The sequence below is a fragment of the Eurytemora carolleeae genome, unplaced genomic scaffold (genome assembly GCF_000591075.1).
Source record: "Eurytemora carolleeae unplaced genomic scaffold, Eaff_2.0 scaffold103, whole genome shotgun sequence".
Classification (NCBI taxonomy): Eukaryota; Metazoa; Arthropoda; class Copepoda; order Calanoida; family Temoridae; genus Eurytemora; species Eurytemora carolleeae.
The window spans coordinates 384,349-407,989 of record NW_019396276.1 but is presented as its reverse complement, the minus strand read 5'-3'; the positions used below and the strand labels follow the sequence as shown (position 1 = coordinate 407,989).

Genomic DNA, 23,641 nt, shown 5'->3' with positions numbered 1-23,641 from the left:
GAAATGAGTTAAAATTTTTAGAGACATGTGAATGCCGTTAGGTTAATTTTGTGAATCGTTGATGTAACTGTTAAAACATAGGGTCAAGCTGAAGTCTCTTCAAAGATATTTCAGTTCAGAGAAAATTAGTTCCAAAACTAACACTTGGCCCATTTTTGAGTGTTAGAAATGGGCCAAAGATTTTTTTTTCAATCGTACATATCTTTAAATCCAAGCCGAGGTGAACAAAACTACATCATACATTTACTAAAAATGGCTAAAATTAATTATTGAAACAAGAAGTGTCAACTTTAAACTAATAATAAGGTGTGAGAATTAGTTTTTGATGAAATTGGTTTTCATTTTCGAACATATCCCTATTTTGAAACTATTACCGCATTTTAGCTCTTGTCGCGTTTCCGGAACATATCCTGGCTTTGAGACAACTACTCTAAGTCGTGGCAATGTCAATTTCCATTTTTGAACAATTATTGCATTTTAGCTCTTGTCGCGTTTTCGGAACATATTCTGGCACTCTAATTCGTAGCAATGTCAATTTTCATGCATTTACACACTTACGCAACAAAACAAGATTTTTTGATAAGGTAAAATTTAAACAAAATATAAAAAACAAAAAAATACTGTTCTATTATAATATAAAAATCTTTGAACCATCGAGATATCAACATTTTAATATTATTTTGTTCTTCCAATATAGATTTACCTAGAAATCCGGGAAATTGTTTATTTCGAATGCGGGAAATTAAATAAACTTTATTCTCTTGTTTAACAAATAGAATAGGGAAATTAAGAGTTTAGAAATAATTTAGCAGTTAGTTTAGTCTTTATAAGATAATTTTTACTTTCAGTGATTTATTTGTAAGTTATGAAGGTGAGACATTTTCTGAATTGAGGATTATACTCAAAAACGGGAAAGTTGGGTTTGTTTCAAAAACGCGACACTGATTCAAATTCAGGAAATGTTCGAAAATGGAAAACCTGACATTGTCTTATAAACGGTCTAGGTTTTAATATAAAAAGATCTCCTTTTATAATTTTGATTCTAGAAAATAGTTTAAAATTCGGAATTGTTGTCCTCGTCATGCTTAATAAAATGTTGGTTATAGATTTAATTATCGACTTTTACTCTCGATATGGGCTGCGATCCTAAAACCCCAGTCTTTCAATTTGTGCCATTTCTAACACTGAGTGTTAAAAATGGGCCCAGTGTTAGTTTGGGAACTATGTCCCCTGCAGTTAACTAATTTTAATTTTTATTGAAACGATAATTTGTTCAGGGTTATCTGTTCATCTCTGTACTTATCAGTGGAAATAGCGAACTTATTCAACTGATCGTTCAGTCGATCAAAAACGATCTGGCTGCAAGGTAATTTGTAAACTAGAGAGATATAATACATTTTTGGGACAGAATTCAGCTGTTAGTTCTAATCACTCACAATAAGTAATGCACTTAGATTTGTAGTTCGAATCTGAAAATGGTAGTTTGGACATAACGTCGGATGTTTGCGATAGTTTATTATGAATTAAATATATAATCAAGGCCTTAGCAAAAGTAACAAAAGTCCGGTAGCAAGAAATGCAGAGTTCTGGCCACTAAAATACCTCTCTTATTCCTTGATTTAGTAAATTCATCTCAAATTTGGAGGGTGCTTGACACGACATTCCTAACATTTTGATTTGATTTGATTTGATTTTAATGTAGATTTAAACAAATTTGGTAGCTTTTGAGCAGTGCTTAGGATTCGGATCCGTTGGATCCGCAAGATTTTGGCTTCCTCCGGATCCGCAAAAATATGCGGATCCACGGATCCGGATCTAAGGCGTAAAAAACTGCAAAAAAATAAACTTTTTTAATCCTAAAACCCAAATCTGAACTTCTGTAAAAAGAGAGATTATAATTAAATGTTTTCTTAATGGTTCATCAAATTTTATGCTAAAAATATGCGAAAAAAATAAAACAAAAATTTGAAAATTATTTTTTGTGAAAAAACTTCAGTAAATCAGTAAAGAAATTACCTGGATCCGGATCCGCATTAAAATTAAATGGATCCTAAGCACTGCTTTTGAGGGAAGACTTTAAACAGTACTTTCTAAACCAAAAGTTTATTTATTATTCTCAAAGATAATTATGAACTTTCTATAAGTTTGACGCACAAAGCTTAATATCATACTTGGTAAAACATTATTTCCTCGAAAAATAAAATATTTACATATACAAAAAAAAGATGTAGAAGGAATAAATGTTGCGACCTACATTTATCCAGTGGCCGTATTTAATGAATTCAAACAGCGTCGCTGAACCCCCCAAAACCGGTTCCAATTGAGTGCCGGCTCAAAGCTTAAAACATTAAATTCAATTTCAAGTCGCGTCTCGTTGCGTCTCAAATTCTATAAAATCGGCCTCAGCATTCATAATTTTTGTTAACCAAATAAACTGGAATGTATAAAATTAATAATATTCATTGAATATATATATTTAGAAACCCCGTTCATGTCTCCCTGGCCCTGCAATGTATCGCAAACATTGGTTCCAAGGATATGGCCGAAGCATTCGGATCAGAGATTCCAAAACTTCTGGTTTCAGGGTAAGTTTTCAGAAAAAGTCCTTCAAACAGAGCGGCGGGGTGGGGTGGGGGGTATATTGATTAAATGGACCAATCAAATATTTTGTGTGGAATAGATGTGAATTTGTTTTTAATGCACAATTCACACTGCAAAGACTGGACATTAGTTTTACCAAATATTTCAAGGCTTCCAAAAACTATATTGTAAGGGGGAAAGGGGCATTGGGAAAAGTCATTCACTCTTAAGTCTACAATAACTTCAGAGTATGTTTTGAAAGAATATTTGTATTATTTAGAGATACACTTGACGTAGTGAAACAATCTGCTGCGCTCTGTCTACTTCGCCTTTTCAGAACAGATCCTTCGGTTATACCAAGCGGTATGTTCTTAATTTTCATAAACATATGAAAGAAAAAAAATTGATGAACAAGATGTATATATGAATCAAAGGACATATGAAAGAAAAAAAAATTGATGAACAAGATGTATATATGAATCAAAGGACATATGAAAGAAAAAAAAATTGATGAACAAGATGGATATTGGATATATAAATGAAAGGACATACCAAAGAATGAAAAATTGGTAGGATGAACATGATGGATATATGAAATTATGGATATATGAATGAATGAATGAATGGAAATAAGGATGGATGGACGAATAGATGCATTAACACAAGAACAGATTGAAAGTTTTACCGACGGACAAACAGTTTTATACTTCAGCACATAAAGCTATAAACTAATAACGAACAGTTAAAATTTAAAAATTAATTATTATAAGCACATGAAAAGTGATAACATTATAGTGTTGAATAATTTGTTGCGATAACTAGAAGAAAAAAAGAATGATTAAAGTAGTTCATGGAAAAATCACTCTCCTACCTTTTTTTTAACCCTGCGCTTAAAATCCGCATTCGTTAGATCCGTAACATTTCGATACACAGGGCAAAAAATCAACCAAAAACTGCAAACAAAATCTTATGCTGCTCTCAAAAACTAAATTCGTATTGTTGAAAAAAAAGAGATTATTAACAAATCTTATCTCTAGATTGTTCATCAATCATCAAGTTTGAGCATAAAAATAACAAAAAAAATGACTTGAAAACGTTTTTTTTTCATTTAAAAAATCAGTAAGTCTTAAAAAAATGTTCACGACCTGGGTCCAGAATCATTTTTTTCCAGTACGGATCCAGGATCCTCATCTGCATCAGGATCTGCATCACAACTAAATGGATTAATCAGTGTATCTATTTAGGAGAGTGGACTACACGTATCGTTCATCTTCTGAATGATCACCATATGGGAGTTGTGACCGCGGCAGCCTCTCTCATCGATGCGCTCGTAAAGAAGAACCCTGAGGAGTACAAGGGTTGCATCTCCTTGGCAGTATCAAGGCTATCAAGGGTAAATATTTTTACTCAAAGGGACTGTTTAAATATTTTCAAGCGACCCTCCGTTCAAAAGGTTACAGTTGGATTTTCCATTTATACATTTTTACTTAAACAAAAGCGTTTACGGGATTTGGACAGTGATTTTCATTTGGTCTTCGTAGATCTGTCAATTAACGATCCACAGTTCCACAGATTTCCCCCACCCTTGCTGCCTGATTTGACAACTATGTATCCCTTTTTTAAAACTTGAATTCTCCCTTCAATTGTTGAAATTTTCATTGTAATCTTTAGTTAATTTGTATATTGCATCAAGAATTGTGAAGAAAAAATATTATTTTTAATAAAAAATGTTTTATTTAAAATTATTTTAGATTGTGACCTCAAGCTACACAGATTTCCAGGGAAACATCACCAATTTATTCATTCGTTAAAAATATATTAGTTTTGATAATCATCCTCTTCACGGCCATTTGAACTTTTTAATCAACAAAGTTGATACTTCCTTTCCTCCTCATCATTGCCCGCAATCAAAGTAAAAAACAATGATAAAGCTTGTACTCTAGGATTGGGTTTCCTGAAAAGACCAATAAGACCGTGCCACTGCCGGACTTGTGCAATCATCTTTTTAAAATACAAGACATTCATATCTATGTTGCGTATAGCCGACCAAACGGCTGGACCGATTGAACTGAAATTTTTTTGTGGACAACGAGGGGCCCCGTGTAATAGGCTAAAAAACTCGAAATTTTTTTTTTCAAAATTTTTAAAACATTTTTTTCCACGGGCAACGCCGGGCCCTTCACCTAGTCTATAATATGTGTATATAAAAATTAATGACATCTATTAGTGTGCGTGTCCGATCATAACTCTCGTATCCTTCGACCGATTTGCCTCAAATTTTAATGGGTGACCTCTGTAACCAGTAGACTTGGTTTAGAAATTCTTAGTGGAGTGGTTTCAGAAGTTTAGTATTCAGGTAAAGTTGGGTTCCTGAGCTAGATAATTATGTACTATTTTATCCCAATAAACCAATACTGAACACCGATAAAACGTAATATTAAAATAAAAAAACTCTCCGCTATTTTGTATTTATGTTCTGAATTCCTTAGCTAGCTGATGTTCCCGTAGGATTATACATATTATTTCGTTCCTGCTCCCTGGCTCAGTGTCAAGATTTTACGACTGCTTCAAAACTATCCACCCCCTGAGGTTTGTTTTATATCTACTAATTTATTCACTCCCTGACATTTGTCTTATAATCTACTAAACTATTTACTCCCTCAGATTTGTCTTATAATCTACTGAACTATTCACCCCCTGAGATTTGGTTTATAATCTACTAAACTATTCAATTCCTGAGGTTTATTTTATAATCTACTAAACTATTCACCCCCTGAGATTTGGTTTATAATCTACTGAACTATTCAATTCCTGAGGTTTATTTTATAATCCTCAGAAAATTTTAACGAAACTAGTTTTATCCACCATTAAAATCTTGTCTGATAATCTCGCATCATCCGGCAAGAAACTTGAAATTTATTTTGAGAATAATAATATATATTTTCTGACTTATAAACATTTTCAAAATAATTGAAAATCATAATTAGCAGAAATTACCGATCTAAAACCAAAAATAATGAATTTATTAAAATGATATTTATTAATTAGGATCCTGGGGTTAGAGCTAGACTCACAGAATGCCTTGAAACTATTCTCAACAAGGAACATTACTTATTTTCTCGCAGTTTTGCTTAAATTTTCTCAATTTTTCTTAATACTTCATAATTTTTTTAAATTTTTCTTATTTTTTCTTAATTTTTCTTAATTTCTCTTAATTTTTCTTAATTTCTCTTAATTTCTCTTAATTTCTCTTAATTTCTCTTAATTTCTCTTAATTTCTCTTAATGTCTCTTAATTTCTCTTAATTTCTCTTGATTCTTGATTTTTCTAAATTTTTCTTAATTTTTCTTAATTTTTCCTATTTTTTCTTAATTTTTCTTAATTATTCCTATTTTTCTTTAGTAGTCTTGATTTCTCTATATTTCTTAGTTTTTATAATTTAAAAAATAGTTTCAATTTTTTAAGGGATGAGTTTGCTAAAAATTTAAGCATACGCAAAATAGCGTTAAACATATTATAAATCAATCTGAACTAGAGTTATTTTCATTTTATGTACCTTAGACTTAAAAAAACCGTACTTCCTGATTCCCTGCCTGTGCAGTGTGCACTGTGCAGCATAGTAGGTAGGAGAGTGCAAAAGTTGTCTTTACAGAACATTGTATAGAAATAAAATAGTTGTGATGGATTCATGATTAAAATATATGTTACATTATAAACCACAAACATCTAAAAAAGATAATTTCATTATTCATTTTTTGTTCGCATTCTCCTAGATCTTTTTTTTTTTCTTTTTCTTTTTTCCATTGATATGTGAGAATAAGTTAAACTCAAGGCGGGAGAACCATTGAAATCTAAGAAGGTTCAACATTCAAATGCTAAGAACGCAGTACTCTTCGAAGCAATTAGGTAATCTTACAAGTAAATAAACTTTTCTTAGATTTGTTTCACTAAGATTTTCAGATTAAAAATCACATCTTGAAAATGTTGATAGCCTCAGTATTTTTACTGAAATATGTTTAATATAAAATTAGCCAAACATGTTTATTATACAATATACACAATACAAAATATTATACCACATTCTTATCGGATTTACTACAAAACCAAATCAGCAATAATATACTATTATCCATCCTAATTAATGTTGGAATTTTATAATTTTTAAATATCTTTTCTACGTATTAATATGTAAGGCTCACAGCATTTAAATTTGAATCGTAACAGTTCACACACTTCTAAACTTATCATTCCTACAGTAAATACTTAGGAGTATGCGATCTAAGATTCGTATTCGATACAAGTTTCAAGTTATTCTTCTTTCTTTTCTTTCTTTTTGTATAAAATATATTCTTATGTCGACTCTCATTTTACTTCTTTTTCAACTCTTCTTTCACAATAACTTTATTTTTTATTGACCTAAACTATACACATTAACTTATTGATTTACTTTTTTTACAGTCTGGAATTATCCAAATATATAACTGTAAATTGTATATATATTTTTATAGTCTGGAATTATCCAAATATATAAATGTAAATTGTATATATATTTTTTCAGTTTGATTATCCACAATGATTCTGAACCGAACCTGTTAGTACGAGCTTGTAATCAGTTGGGGCAATTCCTCTCTCATAGGTATCCAATCCATTCATTCAGTTATGTCATCATTTATGAAATCCAATCTATTACTTATGAATTTATCCTATTACTCTTGAATTCATCCTAATACTCTTCATCTCAAACGTACTCTTGAATTCATCCTATTACTCTTGAATTTATACTTTTACTCTTAAGTTCATTCTATTACTCTTGAATTTATCCTATTACTCTAAAATTCATCCTTCTACTGTTGAATTTATCCTATTGCTCTTGAATTTATACTTTTACTCTTAAGTTCATTCTATTACTCTTGAATTTATCCAATTACTCTAAAAGTCATCCTTCTACTATTGAATTTATCCTATTGCTCTTGAATTTATCCTATTGCTCTTAAATTCACCCTATTACTCTTGAATTCATCCTATTACTCTTAAATTCGTCCTATAACTCTTGTATTCATCCTTTTACTCTTGAATTCGTCTGATTACTCTTGAATTCATCCAATTACTCTTGAATTCATCCTATTACTTTTAAATTCATCCTATTACTCTTTATTCATCTGATTACTCTTGAATTCATCCTATTACTCTGGAATTCATCCTATTACTTTTAAATTCATCCTATTACTCTTTATTCATCTGATTACTCTTGAATTCATCCTATTACTCTTGAATTCATCCAGTCACTCTTGAATTCATTTAATTACTCTTGATTTTTTCCAATTACTCTTGAATTCATGCTGATATTCTAAAATTCTGAAGTCTATGTTGATGTTCATGGAGACTAATCTCTGATATCTGGCTCTGGTGTCTATGTATGTACCCACACAATTTATGATTGATTGATTGATTAATTGTCAGGAAGATTGATCTACGGTATGTGGCTCTGGTGTCTATATGTATCCCATGTATGATTGATTGATTAATATTCAGGGAGACTAATCTACGGTATCTGGCTCTGGAGTCTATGTGTCCCATGTATGATTGATTGATTAATGTTCAGGGAGACTAATCTACGGTATCTGGCTCTGGAGTCTATGTGTATCCTGGCAACCTCTGAGTTCTCCCATGAAGCGGTGAAGAAGCATCAGGAGACCGTCATCTCTGCTCTCAAGACAGAACGGGATGTCAGTGTACGACAGGTAATGTAAAATATTAGGTCTCAATTTAAAAATCATTCATAAATATTTTAAAATATCTAGGATAAAAATGCCTAAGAAAAAATATATCTAATGTCGCGTCGCTTTATATTTAGAGAGCTGTAGATCTCCTCTACGCAATGTGTGATAGAACGAACTCCGAGGAGATTGTTCTGGAGATGCTGGGATATCTAGAGACGGCGGACTATTCTATCAGAGAAGAGATGGTAGGCCAAACTTTTTTTGGAGGGGGGGGGGGGAGGGTTATAATCTTATCGATCTGTTAGGACTTTCTTCGCCGAGAAACCCAACTAACCATACCATAAATCCTTTTTGTTCTATTTAAATTCCTTGGATTCATTATAAAGCAATATACTACAGACTAACTGGTTATTCTTAAGTTGTTAACAAATATTTAGGTTCTAAAAGTGGCTGTATTGGCGGAGAAGTATGCTACAGACTATAAATGGTTATATTTAGGTTCTAAAAGTAGCAGTATTGGCGGAGAAGTATGCTACAGACTATAAATGGTATGTGGATGTAATCCTGAACTTAATTCGGTTGGCAGGGGACTATGTCAGTGAGGAGGTAACAAATATTATATTGTGTGCTGTCCCTTTCGAAAAATATCTTGAAAATTTTGTCTTCTTAAGCTATAAAGGTCTTGCAAGGTATTCTTAGGCCTGTTAATATTATATCTTTTTGGACTTTTACTTTAGTTTGTGTAATATTTTATCTTATTTTATAAACTTTGTTTACTTTTAGGTTTGGTATAGAGTTATTCAGATTGTTATAAATAGAGATGATGTTCAAGGATACGCGGCAAAAACTGTGTTCGAGGTAAAATCGATCAATCAATTTTTTTTTCTCGATAAGATAAAGTGAAATGATTTTTTTAATATTTTTATGCAATATATATGTGATCAGAGTTGTACAATGAACACATGACTTTAGTAAGCTTTTTGGTTTCATTACTTATACTATTATAAAGTAAAACGATTATTCAAAAATTATTTTTGCACCAGTCGTACCTAGTTCAACAATTGTAATCTGTAATTCAGATTTTTTTTTAAAGTATTGTCAATGTCCAATTCTTTAAAAGATTTAAATACCCGTCCTTAAATAAGTCATCCCCCCCTGATTTACGTAAAAGTTCGTTATTAGATCGACCCCCACCACTTATACACGTCATATAAATCAAGCAGTTTGTTTTTAATCTTCATGACAGAAACAATCTCAAGGAATAGTAATAACATTCTTTAAAAAGTGAATATTTTGCAAATTATCTTTTTCCCATCTCATAATCTGAGTTCGTTTCCCTTTTGTCCATTTGACTGCCCATTTAAATTTTTTTAAATAATCTTTTTTGTTTAATAATTTTCTTGTGGTTTTTAACATTTTTTATTATCGCGTTTGATGGTTATTATTTATTTCGCTAGAACTAACGAGGGGTCTACCCAGACCGAAATTTATTTTCAATAAAATGTGGAACTAACATCTACTATATTTACTTTACAGAGGTTTGGTCCATCATCATCATCGAATAGTAAAAATTTGTTGAACTGTGAAGACGTAGTTGAACTTCTCTTGTAATCCGGTTCAATTAATTTTCTCTTGTCTAAATCTTTTTCCAGAATTAATATTTAATGTTTGAATTTGTAGGCTCTACAATCCCCAGCTTGTCATGAGAATATGGTGAAGGTTGGAGGATATATCCTGGGTAAATATTATTCAAGATTTTTTGATTATTGTCGAACCATTTCTATTCTCATCTTTAAGCTTGAAAATTTGAGAAAAAAAATTGTTCCAATGGGGGGGGGGCCGGGGGTAAGCAATATTGAGTCTGTAACAAAACCTCTGAACTAGCAAGTCAAATAAGGCTCGGCCTTTTTCATGAAAGATGTGTCTTAAGTCGTAGTAATGTTGCGTTAAAGTTCTAAAATCCTGGTATTATAAATTAGTATTTTATAAACGTATCAGAGACAAAACAAATCCTAGGACGTGCTTATATGAACAGGAAAAGTAGTTATTAATTAAAATCATTATAAATCAATGTAAGCTACAGTTGATACAATATTTGAAAATTAAAAGATTTTCAGCATTGCTTAGGATCCGGATCCGGTGGATCCGCAAGATTTTGGCTTTCTGGATCCGGATCCGGATCAGCAAAAATATGTGGATCCACGGATCCGGATCCAAGGGGTAAAATATCAACCAAAAACTGAGAAAAAAAACTGTTTTACTCCTTAAACCCAAATCTGAACTTTTGAAAAAAAGAGAGACAGTAAAAATTTCTTATTTCTGAATGGTTCATCAAGTTTTAGGATGAAAATAAGCGAAAAAAAAATATTAAAAAATCAGTAAATCTTACAGAAATGACCTGGATCTGGATCCGGATCCGGATCCATTTTTTCCAGTGCGGATCCAGGATCCCGCATCAAAATTAAATGGATCCTAAGCACCGATTATCAGAAAGCATTTGAATTTTCCCTTCTCAACATTAAATTTATGCATTTCAAAAGGAAGATTGTGACAGAAACAAGTCACCCCCCCTGAACCCTTGAAATACCCCACTGTGCCCGACCCCCAGATTGTAAACCGGCAAATAATATACTTTGTCTGTAGGTGAGTTTGGAAACCTAATTGCTGGCGATGAAAGATCTTCTCCCAGGGTTCAACTTCTTCTTCTACACAGCAAGGTGAACCGGATCATCAGGGGCTTACACAGGAATTTGTGCTGGGGATGGGTCTTACCTCTTTTATCCTGTGGGAGGAGGGGGGGGGGGGGTTGGCAGAACTCTAGGGTCACAAAAACCCCGGGAAACCAAGCCACCCCCATCCCCGTGTGCCGGTGATCTTTAGAAAGACTGTGCTCTGTGCGTCTAGTCTATCGTTTAACTAATAAGATAAATATTGGTTGTTATGGTGTCAGGGAATATTGGGGTAGAAAGCCTGAAAAAGCATTTGGGTGAGGGTCCAGAGCTCGAAATTTATATAGTATCGTTAAATGAAACTCCCGAGTTTCCTTTTTGGCGTCATAGCATTTGTGTGGGTTTTGATTTTAACGAGATACAAAAAATGGAGAATTTGAAGAAATAAAATAAAACAATATCTCGTAACAAAAAATTTGTATTCACAAAACTGTCTAAACCCTATCCGTGAAACCCGGGTTCTTAAACTGTTTTTCATGGCAATACCTTGTCTTAAGTTTTGGGTTCTGAGGCACTTTGTGACGTCATTTAAGGCACGGACATCTCACCGATGTTAAATTGTAAAATGGCCCCTCTTAACGGGTTCTTTGAGGTTTTCTATCAAGGGCATGTGGTCTCACAAAGAATGCCTAAGATTTATTATAAAAGTTAGGAATCGTATTTATGAGAAAGACAAAAAATAGTATTGATGATATCAACACTTTCATTTTGTTTTAGTTCCATCTGTGTTCCTCTATGACACGAGCTCTTCTCCTTTCAACCTACGTCAAGTTTATCAATCTCTTCCCAGAGATCAAGCAACAAATTCAGGTCAGTAACAGGGGATTATCCACGCCTTTTTTTTATAATAGGGAAGCAGCAGGGAAAATTGGGATTAGTGCATACTTTTTATTTTGTTGTAAAATCATCTCCAATCCTGCCCCTTTCTTAATAATTTTTTTTAAGGTTTCTATTGCGAAATTGTAGAAAATTTGCTATTTTCTGTTGTGCGCACATGCCCCGTAAAATTCCAAAACAGAGAGAATTTTGTAGATTCAGAAAAATAATATCTGTGGGATGCCTGCGTAGAGACTGGCAGCTGGTGGGGTCTTAAATGTAAGACATGTGGCCGCAGCGCTCGGCCCCCTAGCCTGTCCTAGCCGCAGCGCTCGGCCCAGAAAGTGTCATAACTTAACCTAACCCGTGGCAGCAGCGCTCGGCCCCTAGCCTGTCCTATCCGCAGCGCTCGGCCCGGAAAGTGTCTTAACCTAACCTTACCCTAAAAAAATACTTATTTTATTATTTTTCTGGATCTACACAATTCAATCCCCCTCTCTTTGTTTTGGGATTTTACGGGGCATGTGCGCACAACAGAAAATGGCAAATCCCTGACTTTTATCCTGAAAATAGGACAATTCACTTCATGATTGATGGGTTTCTAAAATGTTTGTTTGTTTCCAGGACATATTTGTAGCTGATTCCAACCTAAGATCCTCTGATGTAGAACTACAGCAGAGAGCTAGCGAGTATCTAGCACTATCTAAGATCACAAGGTTGGTTTGGTTTTACTCCAGTAATAAACATAACCAAGGGTCGCTCCCAGAACCTGACCTGCCTCCCAGAACCTCACCTGACCTGTTTCTTTTAAATAGCAACATCAAAGTTGTGAAAAAATTTTGCCAATTTTTTTTTATGCGTAAGGTGGAGGACAGTCAAATGGCGCGGCGGGTCAGTGTTTCAAAAAGATCGTAATTGCTTACAGCTGTCTTATTAATGAAGCTACAGGGCTAAAAATATATTTGAAAAGCCGGGATAGGGTTCAGTGAAATGCAATGAAGATTTTTAGTTCTAAGAAAGAGCCTAAAAAACGTAAAAACACTTAAAAATAAGTTCAGCCGTTTTCACGTTTATTGGATACAAACAAACAGACAAACAGACAAGCCAAATTTATATATAGATATTCTAATGATTGATAATACGCCCCTCCTGTATTTTCTGTCAAATTCATGTTTTTGTTTAATTTGGCAACCTAGAAAATACTTAACCAAAAAAATCTTAAATCTTGTCTTTTATTAAGTTTGGATGTACTTGCAACAGTTCTGGAGGAGATGCCTCCCTTCCCTGAGAAGGAATCCAACGGGATCCTGAATCTTCTCAAGAAAAAGCGACCTGGACGGGTCCCTAATAATCCAGGTATTGTAATTTACTTCAGATGTTCTCTGTTACCATGGATGGGTCATCAGAGAATTTATTTACTGTATACAAAAAAAAAGAATTCTGGAATACACAATGAACTCGGTTTCGGGGGCTAAAAACTGGTTTAGCAATCAGTTTACAAACAATCTAATTAGGCTAATGTCGAATCAATATCCACTATTTCGAAATCAGAGGGTTTGGGGGAATTGGCGAGGCAAAGAGGGCGGTTTGAGGGGAGGGGGGGGGGGCTCTATTTTTTTAACACAAATCTATTCATATATATTTCCCTTGTCTGTATGATTGTTTTTCCGTTTTTTCTGAAATGCTGGGTTCAATTTCTTGTTTCGGTTCAATTACAGTTTCGGATGCTTTTGTTGACAAACACCCACTATATACTCGTACAGCCCCTGAAGCTGAGTCCATTGTAAATAAAGAATTTGGTGTAATCTGAGTACAAAATTCTCTTACCGCCTTACCTTACTTGTCTCCCACTGAAGAGCTTGAAGGAAGGAAGTTAGTTTTTAAAACTCTACGCATGTAAACTCAATGAAAACTCGCAAAAGCATAGAACTAATGCTCAGGATCCGGAACTGTTGAATCCGTAACATTTCCAAGATCCGGACTCCGGATCCAGACCCTCAAAAATATGCGTATCCACGGATCTGGATTCAAGAGGCAATATATCAACCAAAACCTACTAAAAAAAACTTCTGTTCTTTTTTAAAGCACATAAAAATCAAATGATACTTTTAAAGTTTTTTATTTCTAAAAAATGGAACAATTAAAAAAATATTCATGGCCTTAATCATTGATTAATTTGTTTTTCAAAGCTGATCCAAGCTTCGGATTCGTGTGGTCCGCTTAAAAATAAAATGGATCTGAAGCATTGCAATAAATTTGTGTAAAAATGATTAACTTTGTTTACTTAAAATTTGTTTTAACACAGTCTATTCTTGATACCTAAACCTTTAATGATGATTCCACCTTTTCTCCATTATTATGCATTTATTGTCAACCCAGTTACCTAATGGCGGCCGGTGTTCTAGTTCGCCTAATTAAGGAAGGATTTTACAACGAAATCCCGCTCTCAACCCTTCTTTGAAGTTTCATTCAGAATTAAAGTGGGAACTAGCTTCTTTTTTAAGAATTTAATCTTTGGTAGAGTTTTCTTGAATAAACAATATATTATATTTCAGGATTATTATCGGGTGAGGAATCTACTAAAGAGAAATCAACCAATGGAATCTCAGTACAGAGGGTAGGTTTTCTAACTGAACAATATTCACTGTACATCGGCAGTACGCACTATTTACTGTACAACAGCAGTACACAATATTTACTGTACATCAGCAGTATACACTGTGTACAGTGTATACTGTTGTGAGATACTTTTGTTAGTGTACTATGAAAATTGAAAATGCACAATTTCACGGTTTATTTTATTGCTATGTTGACTTTTTACTACAACCGTATTTAAATGTAAATCAATTGTTGGTAAAAAAGTTTGTGACACCCTTTAGTCCAATATCAAATTAACAATAAAGGAGGAAATATTCTCAATTTTCTGTCTGAAAATATGATGAATTCTTTAATTTCTTTCCATATCGCAGCTGCATAAACTTGAATATCGAACCCTTATTGAAAATAACCAATTTTTTGATAGAAAATCAGAGATTGCTTCCTCATTTTTTAGACAGAGGTTTAAGGGGTAATCAATTTTGTGAATTGGATCTAAGTCCCTTAACAAATGGGTGGTAACTTGAAATAATGTCTTCAGAGCTGAAAACTTTAGAATGGGATATCCTTAATCCCGATCGGTTAATTAATCTGGAGATTAATAACGAGAGGAAAACGAGCATTATTTAATCTGGAGATTAAAAAAAAGAGTGTATTAAGCATTAATCCCGATATCCACCATTCTGAAGTTCCCAGCTCTGGAGATTAAGAAAAAGAGTGGATTAAGCATTATAATCCCGATATCCACCATTCAAAAGTTCCCAGCTCAGTTCTTATTATAAAAAGAAAAATGAAGCTATTTTGATTTTAGGATGAAAGTGGATCAGCTGATTTGCTCGGATTGGGTATGGAGAATGGAACAAGCAACGGTAAGTTTTATCATCAAAGAAAACACATTGATAAGGAAGTATTTCAGGTTGTGTTGCGAAGTTTTATTCTAAGATATTTTTGTTTTATTTATTGATTTTAATTTTATTCGATATTTCGTATTTATTTGAATTTAATGTTAGATTTTATTTCGATGAGTTTGAATTTTTCCTCTGATTTATTCATTTGATTTTGTTTAACTGACCTGAATTCATTGCAAACCTAGACCTTCAAAACATGCTTCACTATTTTAACCGGTTTTATCTTTCTGGTCATTTGTTGATGTCAAAATTAGTGCTAAAAATCAGGATCTAGGTGGAAAATGTTTTTCTCAAAACACAAACCTGAAATGTTAATTAAAGAGATTTTATCATTGATTAATCAGATTTTATGATCTGATCTCGTAAATGTTAATTAAGTTTCAGCTTAAAAATCAACGAAAAAAGGTGAAACATTTTTATTTAAAAATGTTAGATAAAGAAATTGTTGATGCTGTTAGATATATTTATGAACAAGCAATCAACCCAGACCAAAATTTCAAAATATCTGAATTGTGGAACTAACACCTACTTTGTTTACTCTGATGTTTGGATCATCGTCAACTCTAAATGAATAGATCCTAAGAATTTGTGGACGGTTTATTTCATTGCTTAGGATTCATTAAACTTTGATGCGGGTCCGGATCCGGATTCTTGATCCTCACTTGAAAAAAATTGATCCGGATCCGGATCCAAATTCAACTTGGGTTTTGAGAGTAAAAATTTTTTTTAACTGTTTTTGGTCCACTGGTTTATTTGTCTATTTTGCAGGTGTGGAAAGCGAGGAAGTGACCAATAATATTCTCAAGTTCTATTGTAAGAGTAACGGTGTTCTTTACGAGAATAGTCTTATTCAGGTCCTTTTAGTTATTCATTCATTCATTAATTTAGTCATCCTTTCTTTCATTAATTTAGTCATTCATTCTATCATTTATTCTCTCATCCTTTTAGTCATCTATTTAGTCAGTCTTTCTGTCATTTATCTTGTAATTCATCCTGTCATCCTTTTAGTCATTTATTTAGTCATTCATTTAGTGATTCTTAAGTCATTCATCCTGTCAAGCATCCCACCATTCATTTAATCATCCTTTTGTCATCCTTGAGTCATTTATATATATATATATATATATATATATAAATATATATAGTGAAAAATATCTAGTTTAAGAATCGCTTTTTAGCGAATTATCGGTTCCTTCTCTGAAACAGGCTATAGTAGAGGCATTAGATAGTGTCCGGAGACACGACATAAAAATCAATGAGAGTAGTGTGGATTCTCATAAGAAATTAGGAGAAAAAGTTAGAAAACTTATTTCCACTGTGGAACAAGGAAGGGCTGAATATAAAAGGAGCCATGATGAGCTGGTTAAATTTCATGGTAACATATTGATTATTTTCCCTTCATGGTAAGAAATTGATTATTTTCCCTTCATGGTAACATATTTATTATTTTCCTTTCATGGTAACATATTTATTATTTTCCCTTCATGGTAACATATTGATTATTTTCCCTTCATGGTAACATATTGATTATTTTCCTTTCATGGTAACATATTGATTATTTTCCTTTCTTGGTAACATATTGATTATTTTCCTTTCATGGTAACATATTGATTATCTTCCCTTTATATTTTCAACATGTGGTTTTTTGTCCTTAATAATCACCCCTGAGGTTAAAGGGCTGCCCCCACCCCCTCTGCACCTAGGACATGACTATGCACTATGCAGTGCACAGAAAAGCAATAAATGTAAATGTCAACTAAATGAAAATTGTCCACTACGAAGATACAGGTTTCCAACTAGGATTAACCGTGCAAGTATCTCTGAAGGACAATGCAGTTGTAATTCCTATGCAGTATGCAATGCAGCAGAAAAGTTAAAAATATGCAAAATAAAATGCAACAGATTAAAGAACGGAGACGATTTTAAGGATTTTAGGGATGTGCAAAAAGAAAACAGTTAGATTTATGAATATCCATACTCTGATAAAAAAAAAGAATAAAAGATGTGTGCGATGGTAATGGCCAATAGGAAGGAGAACAGATTTCATTGAAGAAAAATCTGTTTTTATTATTTGTTTAATTTATTTTTATTTTTTAGAACTTCCAGCCTCATGTTTCCTGTTCTCCTGTTCTAGCAACACAGATACTTCTACAGGTATATTCAGAACAGTTCAAGGAGATTAGAACTCAGGATATGAAGATATAGAACAATTCAAGGAGATTAGAACTAAGGATATGGGGATATAGAACAATTCAAGGAGATTAGAACCAAGGAGAGCGTGATATAGAACAGATCAAGGAGATTAGAACTTAGGATATGGGTATATCGAACAATTCAAGGAGATTAGAACTAAGGAGAGGGGGATATAGAACAATTCAAGGATATTAGAACCTAGGATATGGGTATATAGAACAATTCAAGGAGATTAGAACTAAGGAGAGGGGGATATAGAACAATTCAAGGAGATTAGAACCAAGGAGAGGGGAATATAGAACATTTTAAAGGAGATTAGAACTAAGGAGAGGGAGATATAGAACACTACAAGGAGATTAGAACTAATGAGAGGGGAATATTACAAGAACAAAACTGGTTTTTGTGTTTAAGAGAAACTAGCACAAACCCTTTCTCCCTTTCCTTGTTTCTTTTTACTCCTTTCATCAAGTAAAAAAAAAAATTCTTTCTGAAATCAATATTTGGAAAAACATTCTCCCCCTCCGGCCTTTTTTGTAACAATAAATTCTTTATATTTGATGAAAATACTTGAATTTATTGTATTAAGGTGAAGGATGTTGACAGTACAGTTGAGGCAGGTGCACAGTTCCAACAGGTACATTTTTAATTATATATATATTTTTTATTATTTTTCATTCTAATATAAATTCCAGATACTCACTTTAAAGATTCAACAAACTATTTTAATCAATTTCCTGATGTAGGATTTTTAAGTGGATGATAAGTTTTTCTGTTATGCGTATAATAGTTTCATGATTTTATTTAAAATAATTATTAAGATTCTGTTTAAATTCAAATTTTGAAGGATACCGCTTTAATTACGGTCGTTTTTTTACTGAGCATTGAATGATTTTATAATACTATGGGCAACGTCGGGCACTTATTTTTCTAAATAATAATGGAACATGATCCAAGATATATGTTTTATGTTTAGATGTTAAATATTGAATGCATAACAGATTTTACGGAACAACCTGATCTAAATCTTAGCTTCACTTATAACGGAGAGAGACAAACAGTAAGTTTTAGAAATTATTTTATTTTATAGATTATTTGTATCAAGGATTATTGTATTAGAGTCGGAGACAGACCCATTCGTTAACTTAACGAGGTCCTATTTTTTTTTTTTGAACTTACATTTCTGTCAAGTCACTCGCATTTTTCCTCTTCAGGCTTATTCAGTGTAGTTATGAAAACCTTAAGTATTGTTTGCCTACTTCTGATTATGAGGATATCATTTTTTTTATTTAATAGGAGGGTGAGGGGGGGGGGATTTGTTTGAAGTTCTTTGAATTTCAATAAATTTCTATGAACTTCTTTGAACTTCTATGAACTTATTTGGACTTCTATGAACTTCTATGAACTTCTTTGGACTTCTATGACCTTCTATGAACTTCTTTGGACTTCTATGAACTTCTTTGGACTTCTATGAACTTCTTTGAACTTCTTTGAACTTCTTTGAACTTCTTTGAACTTCTTTGAACTTCTTTGAACTTCTTTGAACTTCTTTGAACTTCTTTGAACTTCTTTGAACTTCTTTGAACTTCTTTGAACTTCTTTGAACTTCTTTGAACTTCTTTGAACTTCTTTGAACTTCTTTGAACTTCTTTGAACTTCTTTGAACTTCTTTGAACTTCTTTGAACTTCTTTGAACTTCTTTGAACTTCTTTGAACTTCTTTGAACTTCTTTGAACTTCTTTGAACTTCTTTGAACTTCTTTGAACTTCTTTGAACTTCTTTGAACTTCTTTGAACTTCTTTGAACTTCTTTGAACTTCTTTGAACTTCTTTGAACTTCTTTGAACTTATATGAGCTTCTTTGCGTTCTATGCGCTTCTATGCGCTTCTATGCGCTTCGATACTCTTCTATGTACTTCTTTGAACTTTCAAGAATTTCTAAACCCCTGTGTGTAGGTTAACTGTAAGCTACCGATGTCGGTGAATAAGTTCATTGAACCAACAGAAATGAATGCAGAAGCTTTCTTCACACGCTGGAAGAATCTGAGTATACCCTCACAGGTACAATGCCTAAAATTTTGTTAAAACCGACATTTTGGAGCACATGCTGGTGCTTAATCTATGAATAAACCGGTTCCAATGGATCGGGACAAGGAATAGCGGAAGAAGAAGTTGAACTGCGCAGACTTTGTTTGCCGGCTCGAGTTTAGGGGGAGTGGTTCATATCAGTTTATGTATTTCAATGTATTTTATGTCTGACTATTATATGCGGATCCGAATCCAAGGAACAAAATATAAACAAAAATCTTGAAACAAACAGTTTTTGGCTTTCTGAACCTAAATCTGAACTGCTTAAAAAAACCTTTCTCATTTCTGAACGTTCCATCAATTAAAAAAAAAGAAAACGAAGAAATAAATGTAATAATAAATCTTAAAGAAATGTTCATGACCTGGATCCGGATTTGGATTTGGGTCCATTTTTTCCCAATCCGGATCCACATCAAATTAAGTTGATCTGCAAGCACTGTTATTTATCTAGTAGTTCAACTAGCGATCCATTGTTCTTATCGCTATTCATTAAATCTGACATATGAAAATGAATATAAAATATGCTCTAAATTGTCTGACTGCATCAAATCCTTTAACGTGAAATATCCAAAGTTCAATTGAGTCGAAAAAAAATTATTGTTTTCTTTATTGTCTTTTTTAATTCTTGGCATTACTTACTGACTAAATATATCTGTTCAGGAGGCACAGAAGATATTCAAAGCAAAGTTTCCTATGGAGGCAACAGACGCAGCTAAAACTAAACTTATCGGATACGGATTCCAGGTTAAACCTCTTTTATTTTATCTAATTTAGTTGTTTATATTTATCAGTATCCCTCCCCCCTTTAACTTGTGCTAAAATCATAATATTGTTTGTTCATTCCGCGTATTTATTTCCTTCATATGGGGGCGTAGCAGGTAGTAAGGAATAGAAGGGAGATATAACTGACTCGGTTCGCCCTACCATATGATTATACATGCTTTGCAGACGGTACTCCATTTGTACAAGAAATATTTGTCTGGTGTACAATTACCGCGGATACAATAACCTTTTCTGAATATTTCATATACAAATGGAGTACCCGTCTGCAAAGCATGTATAATCATATGGTAGGGCGATCCGCGTCAGTTATATTTCCCTTCTATTCCTTACTCCCTGGGGCGGAGGGATTCTTCACTAAAATTTATGCATATGAATGAATGATTTCGGTTAGAATAAGACATTTTCGTGGTTTTATTTAATGTAATGTATTTTTGAAAGCAAGAAATGGCAGACCACATTTAGAAAAGACTAGGATTATTTTGTGATAAATATCCCGCAAACTATTTCTAAGGTCAGAGACGACTTTCGAGAATGTTTAGAGAGGCCCTGGGTAAATTAAAATGTAAAAATTGTACAATTGTAATTGTTTTTATTAAACTATTATGTATATATTCAAACTATTGGAGAATATTGATCCTAACCATGAGAACTAACTAGTATATATTCCAGCTACTGGAGAATATTGATCTTAACCATGAGAGCTAACTAGTATATATTCCAGCTATTGGAGAATATTGATCCTAACCATGAGAACTAACTAGTATATATTCCAGCTACTGGAGAATATTAATCCTAACCATGATAACTAACTAGTATATATTCCAGCTATTGGAGAATATTGATCCTAACCATGACAACTAACTAGTATATATTCCAGCTATTGGAGAATATTGATCCTAATTTTGAGAACTAACTAGTATATATTCCAGCTACTGGAGAATATTGATCTTAACCATGAGAGCTAACTAGTATATATTCCAGCTATTGGAGAATATTGATTCTAACCATGACAACTAACTAGTATATATTCCAGCTATTGGAGAATATTGATCCTAACCATGAGAACTAACTAGTATATATTCCAGCTATTGGAGAATATTGATTCTAACCATGACAACTAACTAGTATATATTCCAGCTACTGGAGAATATTGATCCTAACCATGAGAACTATGTGTGCGCTGGTATTATCCATACCCGGACTCTACAGATAGGAGTTCTCCTTAGACTAGAACCTAACATGCAGGCTCAGGTGAATATTAGAAATTGAGAGATAATATTTTCAAAAATATTTTATTCCTTTTTACTTTTTCATGATTGAAGTTTATTGAAAATACGGATTTTATCTAAATGATTTCATTAATTTTGTAAAGTATAAACCACTATACCTTATAATTTTAATCACTATTGTAATTATCTTTGTTATTTCATAATACAATTAGGGTTTAAACATCATTTTATGTTTTATTAATATTCTGATTGTTGTTTTTATCAATATTCTATTCTGATTAATTTTTACTTATTAATTATTTTAATTATTATTATAATTATCATTATTGTTATATTATTATCATGATTATTATTATTATTATTGTTATTATTGTTATTATTATTATTTTTATTATTATTATATTTAGATGTACCGGTTGACTGTGAGGTCTAGCAAGGATACAGTTTCCCAGCATATTGTCAATATTCTTGGAGATGTGTTCTGAACACATAGAGCTGAACACATTTATCCCTTGAACACATGGAGCTGAACATATTTTCTCTTGAACACATGGAGCAAAACACATCAATCTTTTGAACACATGAAACTGAACAGTGAACACATTTATGTATAATCCTGGGCTCAACTTAAGTTCTTTCTCTTTATTCCGTTAGAGGTATATCTTCAATACCTTTAAATTTTTTTCTGCCAAGACTTGTCCTCTCCCTTTCCATGTTTTTTTTCAATTCATTTACCTTTACGTTTTCCTTTTCCTCATATTTAAACTCATCCTTGTTTCCGGATTATTATTCATTAGTTCATACATGTGATAAAAACAGTGAAATCAACAGGTTTGGAAATAATATTTCTAGCGGTAATCGGATGGTACAACTGTACAGTGTATACTGTACAGTTGTTAAACTGTACTAACTTAAAGTGTACAGTCAATAAACTGCTGTTCAGTGGTTAAATTTTGAACCTAACAAATTATGGGGTACTGAACTAGCCGAGTAAATGTTTTCTTTAAAGTAATAATTCTTAGTTTTGTTTTGGCCTAAGTATTTTTTCCGGTAAAATCATTGATTTTTCTTAAGTAATGATGTAATGTTTATTGTACTTTTAGAGATCTAAAAGGAACTATAATTGTTAAGAATGTTTTATAAAAAAAATAATGAGCCTTGCTCAGTTTGAGCTTTTGAGTCAAAGTCCACTTCTGGGATTTTCTTTCAAGGTCAAGATAATGTTATAAAAGTGATATTCAGTTGTAGAATTTAGTTTAATCAGTGCTAGTTGGCTTTTAAATACTTATTGTTGCACCATCTCTCAAGATATTGTTGCACCATCCCCTCCTCAAGATGTGCAACATCTAAAGAGAATGCCACTGTATGACCGACCAAAGATACCGATCATGGTCCCCCCCCCCCCCCCCCCCCCCCCCCGCGGGGGGAAGGGGTGTTCGCCCCCCCCCCCCCCCCCCCCCCCTCCTCTTCCTAACACTAGATATTATCAATATTTTATTATTTATGTCACGTGTGTACTGTACATGTATTTTTACACTTAGTTTTTTTTGCATGTACAGTACATTCTTGAACTGCATGTACCAGCAATCATGAAAAGACCAGTGCACCAATATATTGTATGACTTCCGTTGTGGGACGCTCTGTATATCTTCTTCCCAAACAAAATGTTACTAAGCAATTTTTTCCTCAGATACAGGGTGAACCTACTTTAGGGGATCTTTAAGTCTCGTTTGGATCGTAATCTCAAATAATCCTTGCCTCCCCCCCCCCCCCATCTAAAGTAAAGGGTTTAGCCAGAACTTATTTTAGAGAATAATTCAAATGTCGTCCTTGTGCGGCCCAAGTTTCCCCTCATTCCCTGGCGACTATGTAATGCATTGTTTTATTCGTATTATATTAGATATTTATAAGTAGTGAGATCATTCCAATTGTATTATCATTATCAACTCTGTTTTATTCCAAGGATTTTAGAATTAAAGCATTTAAATAAAATGGATGAAAATA

General features: G+C 33.0%; 1 protein-coding gene across 7 annotated transcripts in view; it reads left to right on the top strand.

Moving 5' to 3' along the window:
* LOC111699946 (AP-2 complex subunit alpha) overlaps positions 1-23,641 on the top strand; it is a 26,375-nt gene extending 2,734 nt beyond the window's left edge. Inside the window, exons 5-33 of one of the 7 annotated variants that reach the window (XR_002764862.1) lie at positions 1,278-1,366; positions 2,481-2,585; positions 2,861-2,943; positions 3,825-3,973; positions 4,332-4,361; positions 5,089-5,169; positions 5,629-5,682; positions 6,413-6,486; positions 7,139-7,216; positions 8,183-8,321; positions 8,435-8,545; positions 8,799-8,906; positions 9,084-9,158; positions 9,981-10,038; positions 10,944-11,017; positions 11,747-11,839; positions 12,470-12,561; positions 13,086-13,201; positions 14,401-14,462; positions 15,252-15,309; positions 16,117-16,202; positions 17,446-17,502; positions 18,128-18,175; positions 18,515-18,598; positions 19,494-19,598; positions 20,286-20,369; positions 21,546-21,659; positions 22,045-22,293; positions 23,222-23,641. Coding sequence is in view for 1 of the 7 variants with exons in the window: in XM_023470742.1 (XP_023326510.1) it covers positions 1,278-1,366; positions 2,481-2,585; positions 2,861-2,943; positions 3,825-3,973; positions 4,332-4,361; positions 5,089-5,169; positions 5,629-5,682; positions 6,413-6,486; positions 7,139-7,216; positions 8,183-8,321; positions 8,435-8,545; positions 8,799-8,906; positions 9,084-9,158; positions 9,981-10,038; positions 10,944-11,017; positions 11,747-11,839; positions 12,470-12,561; positions 13,086-13,201; positions 14,401-14,462; positions 15,252-15,309; positions 16,117-16,202; positions 17,446-17,502; positions 18,128-18,175; positions 18,515-18,598; positions 19,494-19,598; positions 20,286-20,369; positions 21,546-21,659; positions 22,045-22,122 (2,385 nt within the window). In the remaining 6 variants the exon portion in view is untranslated. Of the gene's footprint in view, positions 1-1,277; positions 1,367-2,480; positions 2,586-2,860; positions 2,944-3,824; positions 3,974-4,331; positions 4,362-5,088; positions 5,170-5,628; positions 5,683-6,412; positions 6,487-7,138; positions 7,217-8,182; positions 8,322-8,434; positions 8,546-8,798; positions 8,907-9,083; positions 9,159-9,980; positions 10,039-10,943; positions 11,018-11,746; positions 11,840-12,469; positions 12,562-13,085; positions 13,202-14,400; positions 14,463-15,251; positions 15,310-16,116; positions 16,203-17,445; positions 17,503-18,127; positions 18,176-18,514; positions 18,599-19,493; positions 19,599-20,285; positions 20,370-21,545; positions 21,660-22,044; positions 22,787-23,178 lie in introns of those variants that run through there. The other 6 variants (XR_002764861.1, XR_002764859.1, XR_002764860.1 and 3 more) reach the window with 6 other exon arrangements.